Below are 15,481 nucleotides of genomic sequence, written 5' to 3'. Positions count from 1 at the left end.
CATAATTGTGATGTACTTCCTGCAAAAGTTTTCAAAACCATCACTTTTGAAGATACTCATTTTACTTTTAATGCTCGCTTCGAGCTCGCTATAATATTTTTTCACTTTGAATATATCACTTTTTATTTTAATTGCTATTTTAACTAAACAAAATACTATATGTGAATAAAATTCGAAACCACATTCCCGCCTTTGAAAGAAAAAAAGAATACATCAATCACCAGAATGGATTAACCTTATACATATAAAATGGATCTTGCTCCGTTCAAATAATTTTTCTACCCACATAATTTTGTATATATTGATTACCAGTTATTGTTCTTTTAGAATACGTATTTTGTATATGGAAGCGCGGTATTGTAATGAATAATACGACCTCCCAGTTGAAATTGAAAAGTTTAAGAAAGAGCTTTTGTTATTAAAAGCATACTCGTGTCATTTGATGTTTGTTCTTTATACAAAACGTTTCCAACAGAGGGAATTGATAGTTATAAACGTTTTTAACATTCTTCCCGCAGAAAAGACAGTAATCCAAACTACAAACAAAATGGAAATTAGATTTGTAAAGTAGTTACTGATAGTTTGTTTGATTCGTATCGAATTTTGAAGGTGAAGCAATTGGGTCCATATCAAAATGACGTGAGTAAATATTTGTAATAATGGTTTCTTTCTAAAAGAAGCACACAAACTTAATAAAAATTAATTCACCCTCTCGTTGTCTCACTATTAGTTTTTCAAATAAAGATAGGACCCAAGTGTCATCGGCGCCAGACAAGATTAACTAAGTAAAGATGTCACTTCTTAAAAAGTGCATCCATTTCAACTAAACATTGAACAAAGTTGTATTGTAAATGATTGTAGGCAAACTGAATTATGCAAAATGGTGAAACCTATTTAAGTTATATGCAAACAAATATCACCATTTTGTTTGGTGTGCATCGATACCATTATGTAAAATTATACACTGTATACGTTTATCGATATTATCATTTTAAAGTCGTATTATTCATTACAATACCGCGCTTCCATATACAAAATAAGTATTCTAAAAGAACAAGAACAAAACCCCAAAACAACTGTTTTCATCATAAACATTTCCAGAGACTAAATATTTGACCAATATTATCCTTTTCAAACTAGACATATTCCTAACTCCACTCGGCCTAAGTCAGGACATCAGAAATAATCGATTTTGATTCTTTTTTTTTGTTGAGAAAATTGAACTTGTAGTGTAACTATGGTGGCATATTTCTGCCACCAGATAACCTTATAACTAACTAGTTAATTAAGAGATTAGGTTCCTAGTTACGTAAGTAGTTAACCTCTTAATTAACTAGTTAGTTATGTGGTTAACTAGTTACGTAACTAGTATTTTTTCAATAAATAAAAGATCATAACGGGAAATAAATGCATGTTAGGGCCTGAAACTGCCATCCTTTTATCATTTACCAGCTTAATGTTAAGAGGTTAACTTGTTACGTAACACGAGAACTAAGTAGTTAGCCAGATAATTAACGCGATAATTATATGGTTTACTGCCATATTGAATTCTCTATAACTTTTAACGTATCATAATGATTCCCTTATAAAAACAAATGGTGATGTAGAAATCCGCACATCTATGTGCATTTTTCTGAACCCTGATGTAAGTACACTAATGTGTTGATTATTATCTTCTTCTTTTTCTTCTTTTTCTTTATGAAAATAAAAAAATCAGAAAACAACAGCTACGAAACACACAAAAAGTCTAAGATTTTACAATCCTTTTCTTTATCAAGTATACTAATGTTATATGAAATGTTTATTTATTCTGAATAACATAAATTTAGTTAACACACTATCTGATTTTTGTGATTAGATACCGGGGTATCTTATGAAAAAGATAAATTGTAATAAACGGAGATTTGAAGAAGTTAAAGCCACACACAGATAACACGGCTCTGAAACTCTGAAAGTGTTTATTTTTACAGATCTTCTTACATTAGCTCCAATGGCGGAGAAATATATTATTAAAGCAATATGGGAGGTAGGTAGGGCATGAAAGTGTACTGGGTGTTACCATTAGTCTGTATTCAGTACAGGCGGACATTGACCTAGATATGTGTTGATGTATTCTTCACTAGTACTCGGCTAATTTACCACTTCTTACAATAAAACATTGACTGGTTTGTAAATATGTAACATTTTACTTTAAATACAAGGAATAATTTTAATATTCGGCTGTAGTAGATTTCGTTAGTTGAAAAAAAAGTATTAAGACTTGACGAAGAAGAATCTAGAGAAAAAATTGACAGGATAGTAATTAGAGATAAGATTAGTTAAACAATATGCGTCAAAAACATGATGCAAAAGTTTACTTTTAAGCTGCATGCCTCCAGATGTGACAAAAATTCAAGCAATTCAACCTCAAGAAAAGTGCACTAAACTTTTATGAAAAGTAAAACTATTTAAAATTCATGTTATTAATTTACATGTAACATACAATAAATGACATATTTAATAGAATTTATGTCACCATATTTGTACAGTAAGACTAACGCGGTAAGAGCTTTATGCATATTTTGACCCGGAATGATTGTGTCGTTTGCAATGTGTAAATTCACTTGAAAATATTTTACTTATATTGTTATTGTTAATACATTTTTAAAATTTAAGCATAAATCTAGGAGCATGAGGAAACAATTGAGCACGTAATTTCTTTATTTTTATTCATTTTTTTTATTAATTTGTTTATATTTATTTGGTTTGAATGAATCTGACACTGTTAATGCCATATATGGCAACTTTCCATCTTTCCTAGTGTCCACTTTGCATTATTTCAGGCACAGTGGAATTACCGACCTTCTGTAAGCTTAATACCGAGATAAAGTTTTCTAAAAAGAAAGAATCCAAAAGCACTAGCATAATTCGAACTCACAGTGGTAAGTAGCAAGGTATTAAATAATTTTTGTCTAGAAATGTGCAATACCGACTTTAAAATTAATTAAATCAATAGATGATATTAAAAAAAAATGCATCTCCCAATTAGGCCTTAAAAGTCAGTTGCGTTAAACCGAGTTCAAAACAGCTTGAATAATAGAGAAAGTTAAACTGATAGAATTTATTTCTCGGACCTTCCCGGAATTTCTGTTAACGCGCTCAGATTTTTAAAAGTTATTTCTGATTATGTAGGAAGATTAAAAGTTTAAACTTAAGCAATTTAAGATATTTTCAACAAAATCCTGAAAAAGCATAAACTAGGAATATGAATAGATTGTATAGAGAGAAGCGTTGGAACACGTGACAGTGAAGCTTACCGTCGCGTTCCGTTACTGCATTCCATCGGGTATCATCTGGAGACGATTTGATTACTGATTTCTTTCATATATCGACACACGTATATATCTCTATCAAATTATCCGAGAATAAACAAATCCTTTAGTTTACGCCTGGGAGGTTGGAACGAACGAAGGCGTGTTTCCATTCTATTAGAAACAGGCTTCTAGAATAGCCTCAAGGAAAGTAAAGGATAGAAACATCCTGTAAACATTAAGCATGATCTGCAGCATAAATTTATGTTCAGGGAAATTGTTACGACGACCACACATACATTAAATTGTTAACTAAAGGAAATAAGGACTTTTGTTAGCCACGATGTCTATCTTGAAAATCAGCATTATATACATGTATACTGTTTCACTGTTGCTTTCATTTTACTATAAATACTCAGTTTTTCACTTGAAAATATATGAAGAAATAAAATAAAAAACACAAACAATGTTATCAATATTTGTTCTTTCGAAATGTTTGTGCATCAACCGTCTAAAAACCTTTATAGAACGTTAATATCAAAAACACTGAGGCGAGAACAAATGTAACCACCAACAATATAGTTTAACTATAGTTTTTCTTGACGTGTTAGAATGGAAAACCATCTTGATCTTGTTTGCTCTATGTTATACATACAGCACGATATGTTGTTCAGATGTTTGTGGGCCTATGGCCTTCGTTATTATATTAATGCACATCTAAACTCCATACCGTCCTATATTATAGCACAGTTCACTCAAAATCAAGATATGGTCTCGGCTCATTAAATTTTCGTATTCTTTGTTCTACAGTAAATCAGTCACATTTGAGGCTTAATTCTGGATTCCACTGTTCTTGTTTTTATACAGTCTTCAACTTTAAATATCAACACTATCTAAGTGAAATGATGCCCAAAATATAATGTGTTAGCCATGTACTTTTTCAGAATCTTCATTTAAGAAATAACATCGGCCTGAGAGGTGTATATCGGCTATTTAACACCGGTTTGGAGTTTGGATGCGTAGGAATTGACCACGAAGGCTGTAGGCCTGAGTGCATCAAAACGACAAAACCGGTGTTAAATAGCCAATTTACACCTCTCAGGCCGATGTTATTTCGATTCTAACACGATAAAATAAGGAAAATCACTAATGTTATTTTTCAAGCGGAAATAACTTCCGGTACCGATTTTCGTATAACGATGTTCGATTTTCGCACCCTACTGTTGCGAAGATATAGAAATTATCGATCAAAAGAAATGATAAGAAAAAACGTTATTTTATCAAGTTTTCAACAATAAAAACTTACGTCGTATTGTGTTTACATGAGTGCCGTTTTGTCAAACTATTTATTAACTGATATGCATCTAATATGTGGCGTTAGTGTATGTGAGATATTATTTCGGTATTGTATGAAAAGAAAACATTATACGAACTGAAAATATAAATAAAAATGCTTTTTATTGTTGCTTTAAAATGCTTTGTAAACTATAGAATCGAGGGTGAAAACATAACAGCGCATATACAAGTAGTCCCTAACCGGTGTTTATTGGCAGTTTAACACCAGTTTTTTTCCTTCTTTGTCTATAGTGACAAAATCACGTGAGTGTTAGAATCAGTTGTAACACTTTTAAATTCACCACTTAAAAAAACTCCTCACTATTGGTGGGTAGTACACCTTAAATCCTTCCGCCAACAAATGAGGTCCTAGAGAATACACAAAAATCAACTTTTAAGTCACCATATAACACAAAAAACTACACACATGCAATAAATACACTTTAATTATGACCAATCAAGCTAGAGATTACTTAAATTGGACCACTTCAAAATTTAAAAGAACTACTTTCTACAACGGGATGAAGACTGAAAACGAAAACATCATTTCAAGTCATTTATTTCTTTACCATTACAAGGAAAAATAACTATAATAAAATTAATATAATATGTATTATATATGTAAAAGAAAACTTAAGAAGCATTGTTGTAGATGTCCATTCTTTTACTCTTTTACAAATGTTTGCAAACAATTGCAGTTCTCATTACAAAATCGGCTACATTACAAATCCGGTTTTAATATCTGTCTCTTCCATTTTTTTCTATGGCGCTTCAGTTGTTCCCTAGAAACGGTGTGTGGTCTTGGTTCAAGAGTTAATTTGCAAAGACAGGGACCACCCTGTTTCATCCCCTGGGCTGATTTTTTTAACATTTTGTAAGTACAGCGTCCGTGTGTTTGTTTGTCTTTTTCTTTTACAATAACACTGATCACGGTTTAAGACACTGGCGTTACTGGATCCCGATAAAGTTCAAACTTTGACCATGTATACTTTATAAAAGCATGGCTAATTTATTCATTTGCACGGGCAGGACCACCCTTGGAATTTAAATAGCGTCTTAATCCAGCGAATCGAACGTAGAAATATTTCGCTTGACACATCCTATAAATGTGTTTATATCAAATGTGCTGGAAACATATGTTTTAAATTTATACACCTTTCTCGCTTGTTAATTTACAAATGGATTTCCTCCAATGTTTATAAACATTGTCATTTTATAAATGCGTGCTGATAGCAAGCAGTCTATCATTTCAAGACACACGTACACAAAACATTAAATACCAGTTTAATTAGACAGTTAATAGCTTGCAGTGCCAAATGATACGTGGACACGTTCTTTTTACCTTCTTCCGTTTTTTTTTCCATGTGTTATTAATTGGAACGTCCTCGGCTATTATCTATAAAACCTCGAAGTTAATACGGATTTAAAATAGTTCTAAAACAGAAACAGAGAGTGTAATATTCGATAATGTAAAACGAATGTATATATTTGACATTTAAACGAAGATAAAATCTGTTTTGGTACAATTATGATTGAAAATATGTCTGACAACCATTTTTAATTTAAATATATCAAATGATGTACAAATTTAAACAAATCCGACTTAATGTCAACAGTTTGGCATTTTCTACAACCACGATAATAAAATATATAAATAATGTATTGTTTGCTTTTGTATCTTTATGAATTCACTTATTTTATTTGGACTTTTACTTGATATATTGGGGATAAAAACTTGTCAGCAACTCCCTGTATTAAATTACTATAATTACTATATAAAACATGTACATTATTATACAATTATTGACTAGTGTGCCATTGAATATGATGTGATATTCACCGGCAGATGACATATTGACCGAGGCGATAGCCGAGGTCAATATGACTTTCTGCCGGTGAATATCACCATCATATTCAATGGCACACTAGTCAATAATTGTTTTATTATATGAATAGGCTATCAGAATTTAAAGAAAATCACAGACAGTACAACTTTATACATGTACAATTTATGCCTGTTTCGTTGAAGCGCGGGAAAAAGAGGCACGTGAAAGGCGTGCAACAACTACGCGAACGTTGGCATACAAAAGTAATTCAAGTTTATACTCATCATTGCGGTGTAACTTTTAACTGTAATTGTAAAGTGAGAAATATACCATAAAGAACAAAACGCAACAGTTATATTTTAATAAGCACGCGTTATTAACAGTCTACGATATATGGTCATTGAATATGAGTCTCAATCTATTTTTAGACTTGGAAAATCCAATTCAGCCAGTGAATATGATACTACACCCAGTGAATATGATTCTATAAAACGTTCTGTTGACTACTGTTTGGACCAATGAGATTGCAGCTATATTTAGATCATATAATAATATACAATTATTAACTAGTGTGCCATTGAATATGATGTGATATTTGCCGTTTGATAACATATTGACCAAGGCGACAATATGACTCTCTACAACCTTATACATGTACGACCTTTTCCTGTTTCGTTGAAGCGCGGGGGAAAAAGACGCACGTGTAAGGCGTGCAACAACTACCCGAACAAAAGTAATTCAAGTTTATACTCATCATTGCGGTGTGCCTTTTAACTATAATAGTAAAGTAATGATATTTTAATCGAGAAATATACCATAAAAAACAAAACGCAACAATAAGCACTCTCAATCTATTTTTTAACTGGGCAAATCCAATTCAGCCTACATCCAGTGAATATGATTTTTTGACTACTGTTTCGACCAATGAGATTGCAGCTATATTTAGATCATATAATGAATTAAAATAAATAGTGGTAATCATTGATTTCGTTATATTCCGTCGATTTCCTTCGAGCAGGTTTTCAAAACAGTACGACGGTAGGTTCCGGGACACCCGGAATTCTGGATCATATTAGATATATAGAGAAAACAAGTAAACTATATTTGTGTTGATATTTGTCGCAATGAAAGGCAATTAAACTTTTTATATATCGTATGTAACGACGGGTATATTGATTTCAATTATTTAAAGATTTAAATATATTCAGAGCTACTTATTAACAAACTTGAAATGCTGAAATCACAATACTTGTATAATTGAAATTTTTGTTAGTACACAATATTGACTAAAGTTTTTTGTTCATGTATATCATTACAATAGTAGTATTTTTAGAAAAAGATCATGAGATATACTTAACATAATTTATATCAAAAAACCTTTCAACATCAATGCCAGATGCACAATTCCCGGGATCTCTGTATCCCAGCTTTTCTGAAAGCAATATGGTAGTGATCAATTCCTGGGATCTCTAGATATCTTATACGGTTCCGGTTTTTCTTAATGCGATTTCCCGGGATTTCTTTATGGTTATACAGCGCCTTTACTAAGGACATGACTATAATACGAAAGTGACTTATTTAGACGAAAGTAACTTTAAAAATAATGTGTCATATCTGTGGTTAGGAAAAATTCCTAGATCCAGTAGATATGACCTCCGTCAATGTATTTCAGAATACTGGTACACCTCTAATACTATCTCATACTTAAGTTTGAATCGATATACTAGTCATTATATGGTGTAGTTGATTAATACAAATTACATGTATAACAGATATTTTGATGTCTTTATATTTTTTGAAGTATTTTTTAGCCTACAGTATTATATATTTTTAATAAAAATGAGTAGGAAATATGAGAAAAGAAAGATTGTTGAAGACAAGAAAAAAACCTTTTTAACTTTGTAGTCAGTACCTTCTAGAATTACAGTAGAATTGCATTGTTTCATACAATAATTAAACACATATATGTTTCTTGTCACTTTGCAAGAATTTATTCTTTACTTTTATTGTTGTTAGAATTGCATTGTTTGATACAATAATTTAACATATATATAAATCCGTTTTATTCATGGTGAATTTAGTGTTATTACTTGCTTAACAGTTTCTTGACAATTATTGCCAGGCAAGTTTGTTTTAAATATGATGTTTTATTGTGAATAAACAGTTACATACTGTTCCTCTTTTCTATATGCATAAACCATTCAAATGATTTTTCTTAAATTTTTGATAAAACAATCATTTTTTTTTCTATCCGGCGACTTGATGCTTTAGCTTAAAAACCTCTACTTGTTCATATTTTAATTTTCATTTTCTATCGGTAAAAGTTAGAATATTGAGGAAACTATATGTAAAATCTACTTCCGTTGCCTTTAATTCTCATGAATATTCAAAATTTGTGTGTTGAATCACGTGACAAAGATCCGCCCTTTGTTTATCAATCATATGCCGCTCAGCCAATACCATGGGAGAAAATATCGATAAATTCTTTGATAAGTAAATATTTCGAACATTGAAAGATATCCTCCCATTATTTACATTAACTTGTCGATCAAATATGTGGCTATTTTGAAATTCTATCAACTCTATAAATTAATATCGCATCAGTTTTGAAAAGTTATTTTATGAGAAACACTCGACTGATTTTTATTCCAGTAGCTTTTGTGTGGAAATGTTTGAATGCTCATCATTTAAATAAATACATTTAATGAAAATGTACTTGTAATTCAAGAAAGGAGTTTCGGATCTCAATTAAAAGTGACAATAAAGTAGGAAAAAATTGAAATTATCTTGTAAAAAGGATATTAATATGAATTCTTTGTCGCATCTATATCCTGTCACGGAAAAAGGGACTCGAAAGCCAAAATGCGCAAGATGCAGAAATCACGGAATGGTGTCCTGGTTAAAAGGGCATAAACGTCACTGTGACTTCAAAGACTGCACGTGCGCAAAGTGTAATCTAATCGCCGAACGACAACGTGTGATGGCAGCTCAAGTTGCATTGAAAAGACAACAAGCCACAGAAGACGCAATTGCTCTTGGCATAAGAGCATGCGCTGGGAGTGAGACTTCTTTGCCGATAATGACTCAGGGGCCGCTCTGGGGCCCGGGCACTGTTGCACCGCCGTCTGCAAATGTAGAGCGAGATCATACTGAGAGATTGTCAAAATCTCAACCAAGTCCTGGTATGTGTTGAATTTTTTTCGCGACCATATTGCATTACATATCTTCAAAGAAAAGTTTATAAGATTTAAAAACATTTTGTTTATTAAGATCTATTTTGCTTATTAAAATCTATTTTGTTTTATAGAAACTATCGTTTAATAATAATTTCAATTGCCCTTCACGCGGAAAAAATTGACTTCATATGAAATTTGATAGTTTATGTAATGATATTAAAGCTGCATGCCTCCAGATGAGTGAAAATATTTCACGAAAATCAACATTGAAAAAAAAATGTACTAAGATTTAAAGAAAAGTAATAATATTCACAATTCAAGAAATAATTAACATGTAATTTATTTTTGTATATATCGCCATATTTTTACTGCGTGACTTACGCAGTAAGGACAATTTTTGCATATTCTGATGTAAGTATAATTACATTGCTTTGCAATGTGTAAATTATTGTCTTTGTTCACTTGACAATAAATTTCCATTTAAAGACATTTTACAAATTTTCACCAAATTAGCATGCATTTGGAGACATGCTGCTTTAAATAATACGGTAATGACACATCTTTACAATAATATTTTAATTTTAGACGGTCGATCTGAAGATGAGGACGACATAAGCATCTGTTCAGAAGAAGATCCCCATTTCTCTAAACAAGAAGAGTGCCAAAGACGAATCCAAACGCCGGAAACACCGGAGAAGCAAGACGGGAAATGTGACGAAAGAGATTCAATGATTAAATCAAACGTTATCAGACCGGCGGCGTTCACACCGGGTCGTTTGACAAACTTAGAAATTTTGGAAAGAGTGTTTCCTCTGCACAGGAAGTCTGTTCTTGAACTTGTTTTGCAAGGATGTAACGGCGATATTGTGAAAGCAATTGAGCAGTTCTTGTCAGCCCAAGACACTATTGATGCGCATGGTAAAGTGGACGCTACAAAGGCGTCAAATTTTAGATTTAGCCCGTACTCGAACCCGTCTCACTGGATTCAAGGATCAAACTCGCAATACGGTCCCTCGCATTCACAAACATTTGACTTAAAATCAGCATTCAAACCATTACCTAATTTGCCCGCATTGACAGGACTTCATTCAGCGTTTTTACCCGGCTACCCGAGTTTGTCGTCTGCAAATCCTTTAGCGTCGCACTTTACCCAGGGACAATATTCTAGTACCAGCCTCGGACTTCCGTTTCCGCACGGGACATATTCCGGACTTCCGGGATATACAGGTACCATGAATGGACTTTTGGGCACACCATTTTCTATTCTCCCATACCGAAATAATGAGGCTAGAGATTTAACAAAGATATCAGAAAGAAACTCTTCAGGAGAAACTGAAAAGAATAAGAAACAATAGAAATGTGATAACAAAATAAGAAAAAACAAAACAAACTGAAACTCTAGTGAAACACATGTCAAGCAGAATTTACTTTCAAAGTAGCAGACATTTGTGTAACTATTGTTTGCAAAGTATATAAATCTAGATATTTAAATTAATATTAAAGAATGCATACTATTAAGAATAGAAAAAAAAACAGTAGGTCAAATGACGAAAATATATATCTCGAACAAGTAATTGACGTTTACTTGATATAGAAAAATAGAATACAAATGAATTATTTATATAATTTCAACTTATGTGCTTCGTGACACGTTAAAACACTTTTCCAAGAATAAGTCTCAAGACAAACACACGTTATTATTTTATAAAAGTATTCTGTGCTGACTGATTTTTTGTGACTTTCGTGATATACGGCAGGTTTATTGTGACATTAATCAGATTTTATGTGACCTCCAGCTACATAGCAGAATTTATATGACAATACAAATAATATACTACTTTTTGTCGAGTGTTTATTTTTTGTAAACCGTTAAAAGTTCACTTGTGGCGTAAATTTGTATTTATTTGTAATAAAAATAGTAAATTTGACAGTGCTGTGTTTTCACTTTCCATCTTCACCTTAGATTTTTAGATATTTACAAATATAGCACATGTATCTGATACATCCACATAGTAGTTAAATATTTGCGTTAACTGTCTTTATAATTTTATAACACATTTATTTTGTAACAGTTACTAGTATGATAGTAATGAAAAAGTGTTACTTATATATAAACGTCAAAATAAATGACATGAATTTTATTTCGGATTCATAGGTATAGCCTTCACTATATCCACAAAAAATATCTCTAATGATTCTGATATGCAAAATGTAATGTACGGGTAGAATCGTGAATTGTGAGTATACGTGTGTACATTTCTAAAATTCTTAATACAAATATATATTTTTCTTATGTTTGACCTTTTGAAAAATGATTCAGCCTACTGGAGACAGCCTACTGGAGACGTGCAGCCGACAATGAGTTCCGAAGTCAAAACATCATCTTATACAAAGACTTTTTTATACCACTATTTTAGCAAAACAACCGAAATGGTCAGAAAAATGTTCTACGTGGCATTGAATTTTTAAGCATAGTTTTTCATTTTTAGACTATTTTGCCAAATAAAAATGATTGTTCTGGGCAAACAGAGAAGCCAATGTTCTAAAATTTTGCATACACATCAGTAAAATATTTCCAGTCTCGTCATGGATAAGATCTCACCAGTGCTTTTATAAGGCAGTCCCTTTCTAAAGATTTCTTGAAATTTGTTGCAAAACCATTAAAATGTCTCAATCCGTTTTAATAATGCTTAAACTTTAAACGGAAACACCACATACAACGCCGTCTGGTTTTGAAGTGTCCCATTTATTTCAAGAAGTTAAAATAAATTAAGGAGTGAAAAGTATCAGGTTATTTCATTACATATCATTTGTATTGGTAAGAAATGATAAAACATAGCAAAATGATAGTTACGTCAATAGTCTAAAACTTAATGGAAACTCCCTTATAGATGACACGTTGTGTGTGTGGTCGAAAAAGGTAAGTGTTTGTTCTAAACATTACCATATTTGGATTAGGCTTCATGTTCAATTTTTCTTTTCTCTGAAGTATTTACACATTATCGCCATTTCTTGTATCAATATATGAGGTAACTGTAATGTAGTCGCTGGAAGTGTTTGGGAAACACATTAATAACAACTGTTCGTTCACACATTTTCTAATTAGATACCTTGTTAAATGTGGTCGAAAACCTTTCAACTGCAGGAAAAATCGACTTTAGAATTGCTTGAAATGTTTCCTTTTTTAAACAATAAATTCAACAGTGTATTGATAACTGTAACAAGTTACAGATATTTAAATAAATCGTCAAAAGAGAAAGAGTTTATTAAAATATTTATATAAATTTTATATTCAAATAAAGCGAATCCTGTTAAAATAAAACTTAATTCTTATTAGCTTTATTTATATTAATTGTTATTAAATCGATTTCAAGCAAAGTGACAAAGCTATCTGTATTAGAAGGCTCTGACAACGTGACTCAAGTCAAAATCAAACCATATTCACCATCATACGTTCAGTAAATAACAGCTTGAACGGTTAAGAGGAAAGTTAAATTCATAATACTTCAAACTATTTTTATTCAAGCATGTATTTGATAAATCTATATTAATTTATGAATAAAGATTGAAATAAATATTTCCGTCAATATTGGCAGTGATCAAATGTGTTTTAAATCTACATGCCCACTGAGCTCTACTTGTGATTCCACGGTGCCACAAAACAGTAAAGCACTGAATAAATGTTTTGTTACATCAATAATTCTTTAAATGTGTGATGTTGGTCAGACAGTTTTCAATGACTCTGAAATTTGTTGGGCCAGCCTAACATTCCATTGTTAAATATTTATAATTTTATGTACGTGTTCATGATGTAAACTAGTCAAACAGTTTTCGAATGGAAAAGTTAATATTCCTTTCTAAAGTGTGTTAGGTCAGCCTTACAATAAATACTGTATGTATCACTAAATTGATATTTAATTATGATAATAAAAATGTCTGTTAATCCTAAAAGTTGGGCCAGCCTAATTGAAGCTGTAAACTTATAGATGTTAGTCTGGTTAACAGTTTTTTGTTGTTGTTTTTTTTTGGATAAATTATAAATAATTGTTAAAAATTTGTCGGGCCAGCCTACCTTTTTATTTTAATATGTTGAAACAATTAATTTGTTAAATGTCTGATGTAAGGCTGCTCAGATTGTTTTCAATTACTGTGATTTCTAAAATTTTGTTAGGCCAGCCAAACATTTTTATAATTGTTTGATTTTAACTTTATTTACTTTGTATATTTGTTATCTCTTATCAAACAGTTTTAAGTGTAACTTTAAAAATACATTTCAGAAATCTGATCTCATTTTTTGAATGTTCATAATTTTATATATTTGTTACTCCTGATGTAAGCTGGCCAAAAGTGTGCTAGGTCAGCCTAACAAATTATTTATAGAATGTTTATAATTTTATGTGTGTGTTATTCATAATTGCAATAGTTCATATTCCTTGCTAAAGTTTGTTACACCAAACTTATAATTAATGCTAAATGAATGTCTAAACTGATATTTAACAACTTACGTATTTATCTACTTCTCTGTTAGGCCAGCCAAACAATTTGCTTTTTTGATGCATTGCATACTATTTTAAGTAAAAGTATAGAACAATTTAGTTTTTTTGTTTTCTTGATTCACTTATGTGAATTTGGGGCGTATATTTGCATACTAAATTTAGCAAAATCAGCACTTTATTTGGGTTTTTGTGTACATTCCCGTTCGATAATGTATTCTGTTTATCTATAGATATTGTTACAATGCTATTTATCATATTTAAAACTGCACATATATTTTCATTACATTATTCTTTACATGTAAGATATATTCAATGTAAATTATAGTGAAAAACAATGTTTGTTTAATGGTAGTTCTTCTCCATTCAATAGCTGATAAACTGAAGTGCGAAGAAGCCATTTCTGGAAAAACGTGGAAAGGAATGCTAAAATGACCCCAAATTCTTGCATGGATTGGAATCCTTGCATGGCATGGAATTTTGACATTGTCTGGAATTCTGACATGGCTTTGAAGTCATATGAAGAATTCAACACAGGCGCTTTTTTAATATTATAACACTTTTACATTTAATAATATTTACTTTTCCTTTCTGGGCCTGACACCAGTGCTGTATTGTTGAAAATGTCTGTATTGAAATGTATATCTTCTATTAGACATAACTGCTTGGATAAAATTTAGTCTTGAAACGCTCGAGTCAGTGTAAATATATTGTAATCGATTTTGAAACAACTTAAAAAGACACAAAACTACAAAAAGATAAGTTTTTTATGATTTTTATCGGATAAAAACTTCATTTGTCAATGTTGTGTTTCTTTTGCGTGGCAAGAAAGTAGTTCCCAATAAACAAGCGAGTCTGTTGCCCCGTCGAAACCACTCCGCATTCCAATTTGCCATCATTACGCTAGGAAGATATCTCTTTGGGACTTTAATACGGTCACTTTTATAATCAGGTTCGACTTTAATGGTATCAAAATTGTCAGCGTGAAGGGTCCGATTGGCAACAGATGAGAAACATTTAAGTATGCTTCTAAATATCTCACGAATCAAGTCATTTGTTATCATCGTCTTTTCGTTGCTAACCACTATAGAGTTGACACATTGAAGAGAGGCAATTAGACAGATGACCATTTGGTACATTAGCTAATTCAGCTGTCTCTGCTATTATTATCTAAAATTTAATTCTAAAAGCGGCGTAATTAATAATATAATATACATAATACTAGCTTTAAAGCGAGCGAGATCGTACCCTAGCAAATGTGTGTGAGTAAACGTTAATTCATTGACGCATACGTCGACTCAATCTACAATACTTATATTAGTTTCATTAGTCTCCTACCGGTTTCACCGGATAGACTTAAG

The 15,481-nt window shown here is 31.6% G+C and overlaps 1 protein-coding gene across 1 annotated transcript; it reads left to right on the top strand.

The window, feature by feature from the left end:
* The first annotated feature begins 8,945 nt into the window (after positions 1-8,945).
* On the top strand, positions 8,946-11,555 carry LOC132734161 (doublesex- and mab-3-related transcription factor A2-like). Its single transcript, XM_060720879.1, has 2 exons — positions 8,946-9,633; positions 10,213-11,555. Exons 1-2 carry the CDS (start codon positions 9,258-9,260, stop codon positions 10,980-10,982), a joined length of 1,146 nt encoding a protein of 381 aa, XP_060576862.1. The 5' UTR covers positions 8,946-9,257; the 3' UTR covers positions 10,983-11,555.
* The last annotated feature ends 3,926 nt before the right edge of the window (positions 11,556-15,481 follow it).

This window comes from Ruditapes philippinarum, unplaced genomic scaffold (genome assembly GCF_026571515.1).
Source record: "Ruditapes philippinarum isolate M1 unplaced genomic scaffold, ASM2657151v2 ctg3835_1_1_1_1, whole genome shotgun sequence".
Lineage (NCBI taxonomy): Eukaryota > Metazoa > Mollusca > Bivalvia > Venerida > Veneridae > Ruditapes > Ruditapes philippinarum.
The sequence above is the reverse complement of the archived record's forward strand: the minus strand, read 5'-3'. Positions and strand labels throughout refer to the sequence as shown.

Excerpts from the sequence above, each read along its gene's own strand:
- LOC132734161 (XM_060720879.1), top strand. The coding sequence starts at position 9,258 with ATGAATTCTTTGTCGCATCTATATCCTGTCACGGAAAAAGGGACTCGA. Across the intron at positions 9,634-10,212 it reads AAAATCTCAACCAAGTCCTG|ACGGTCGATCTGAAGATGAG; the intron begins GTATGTGTTGAA and ends TTTTAATTTTAG.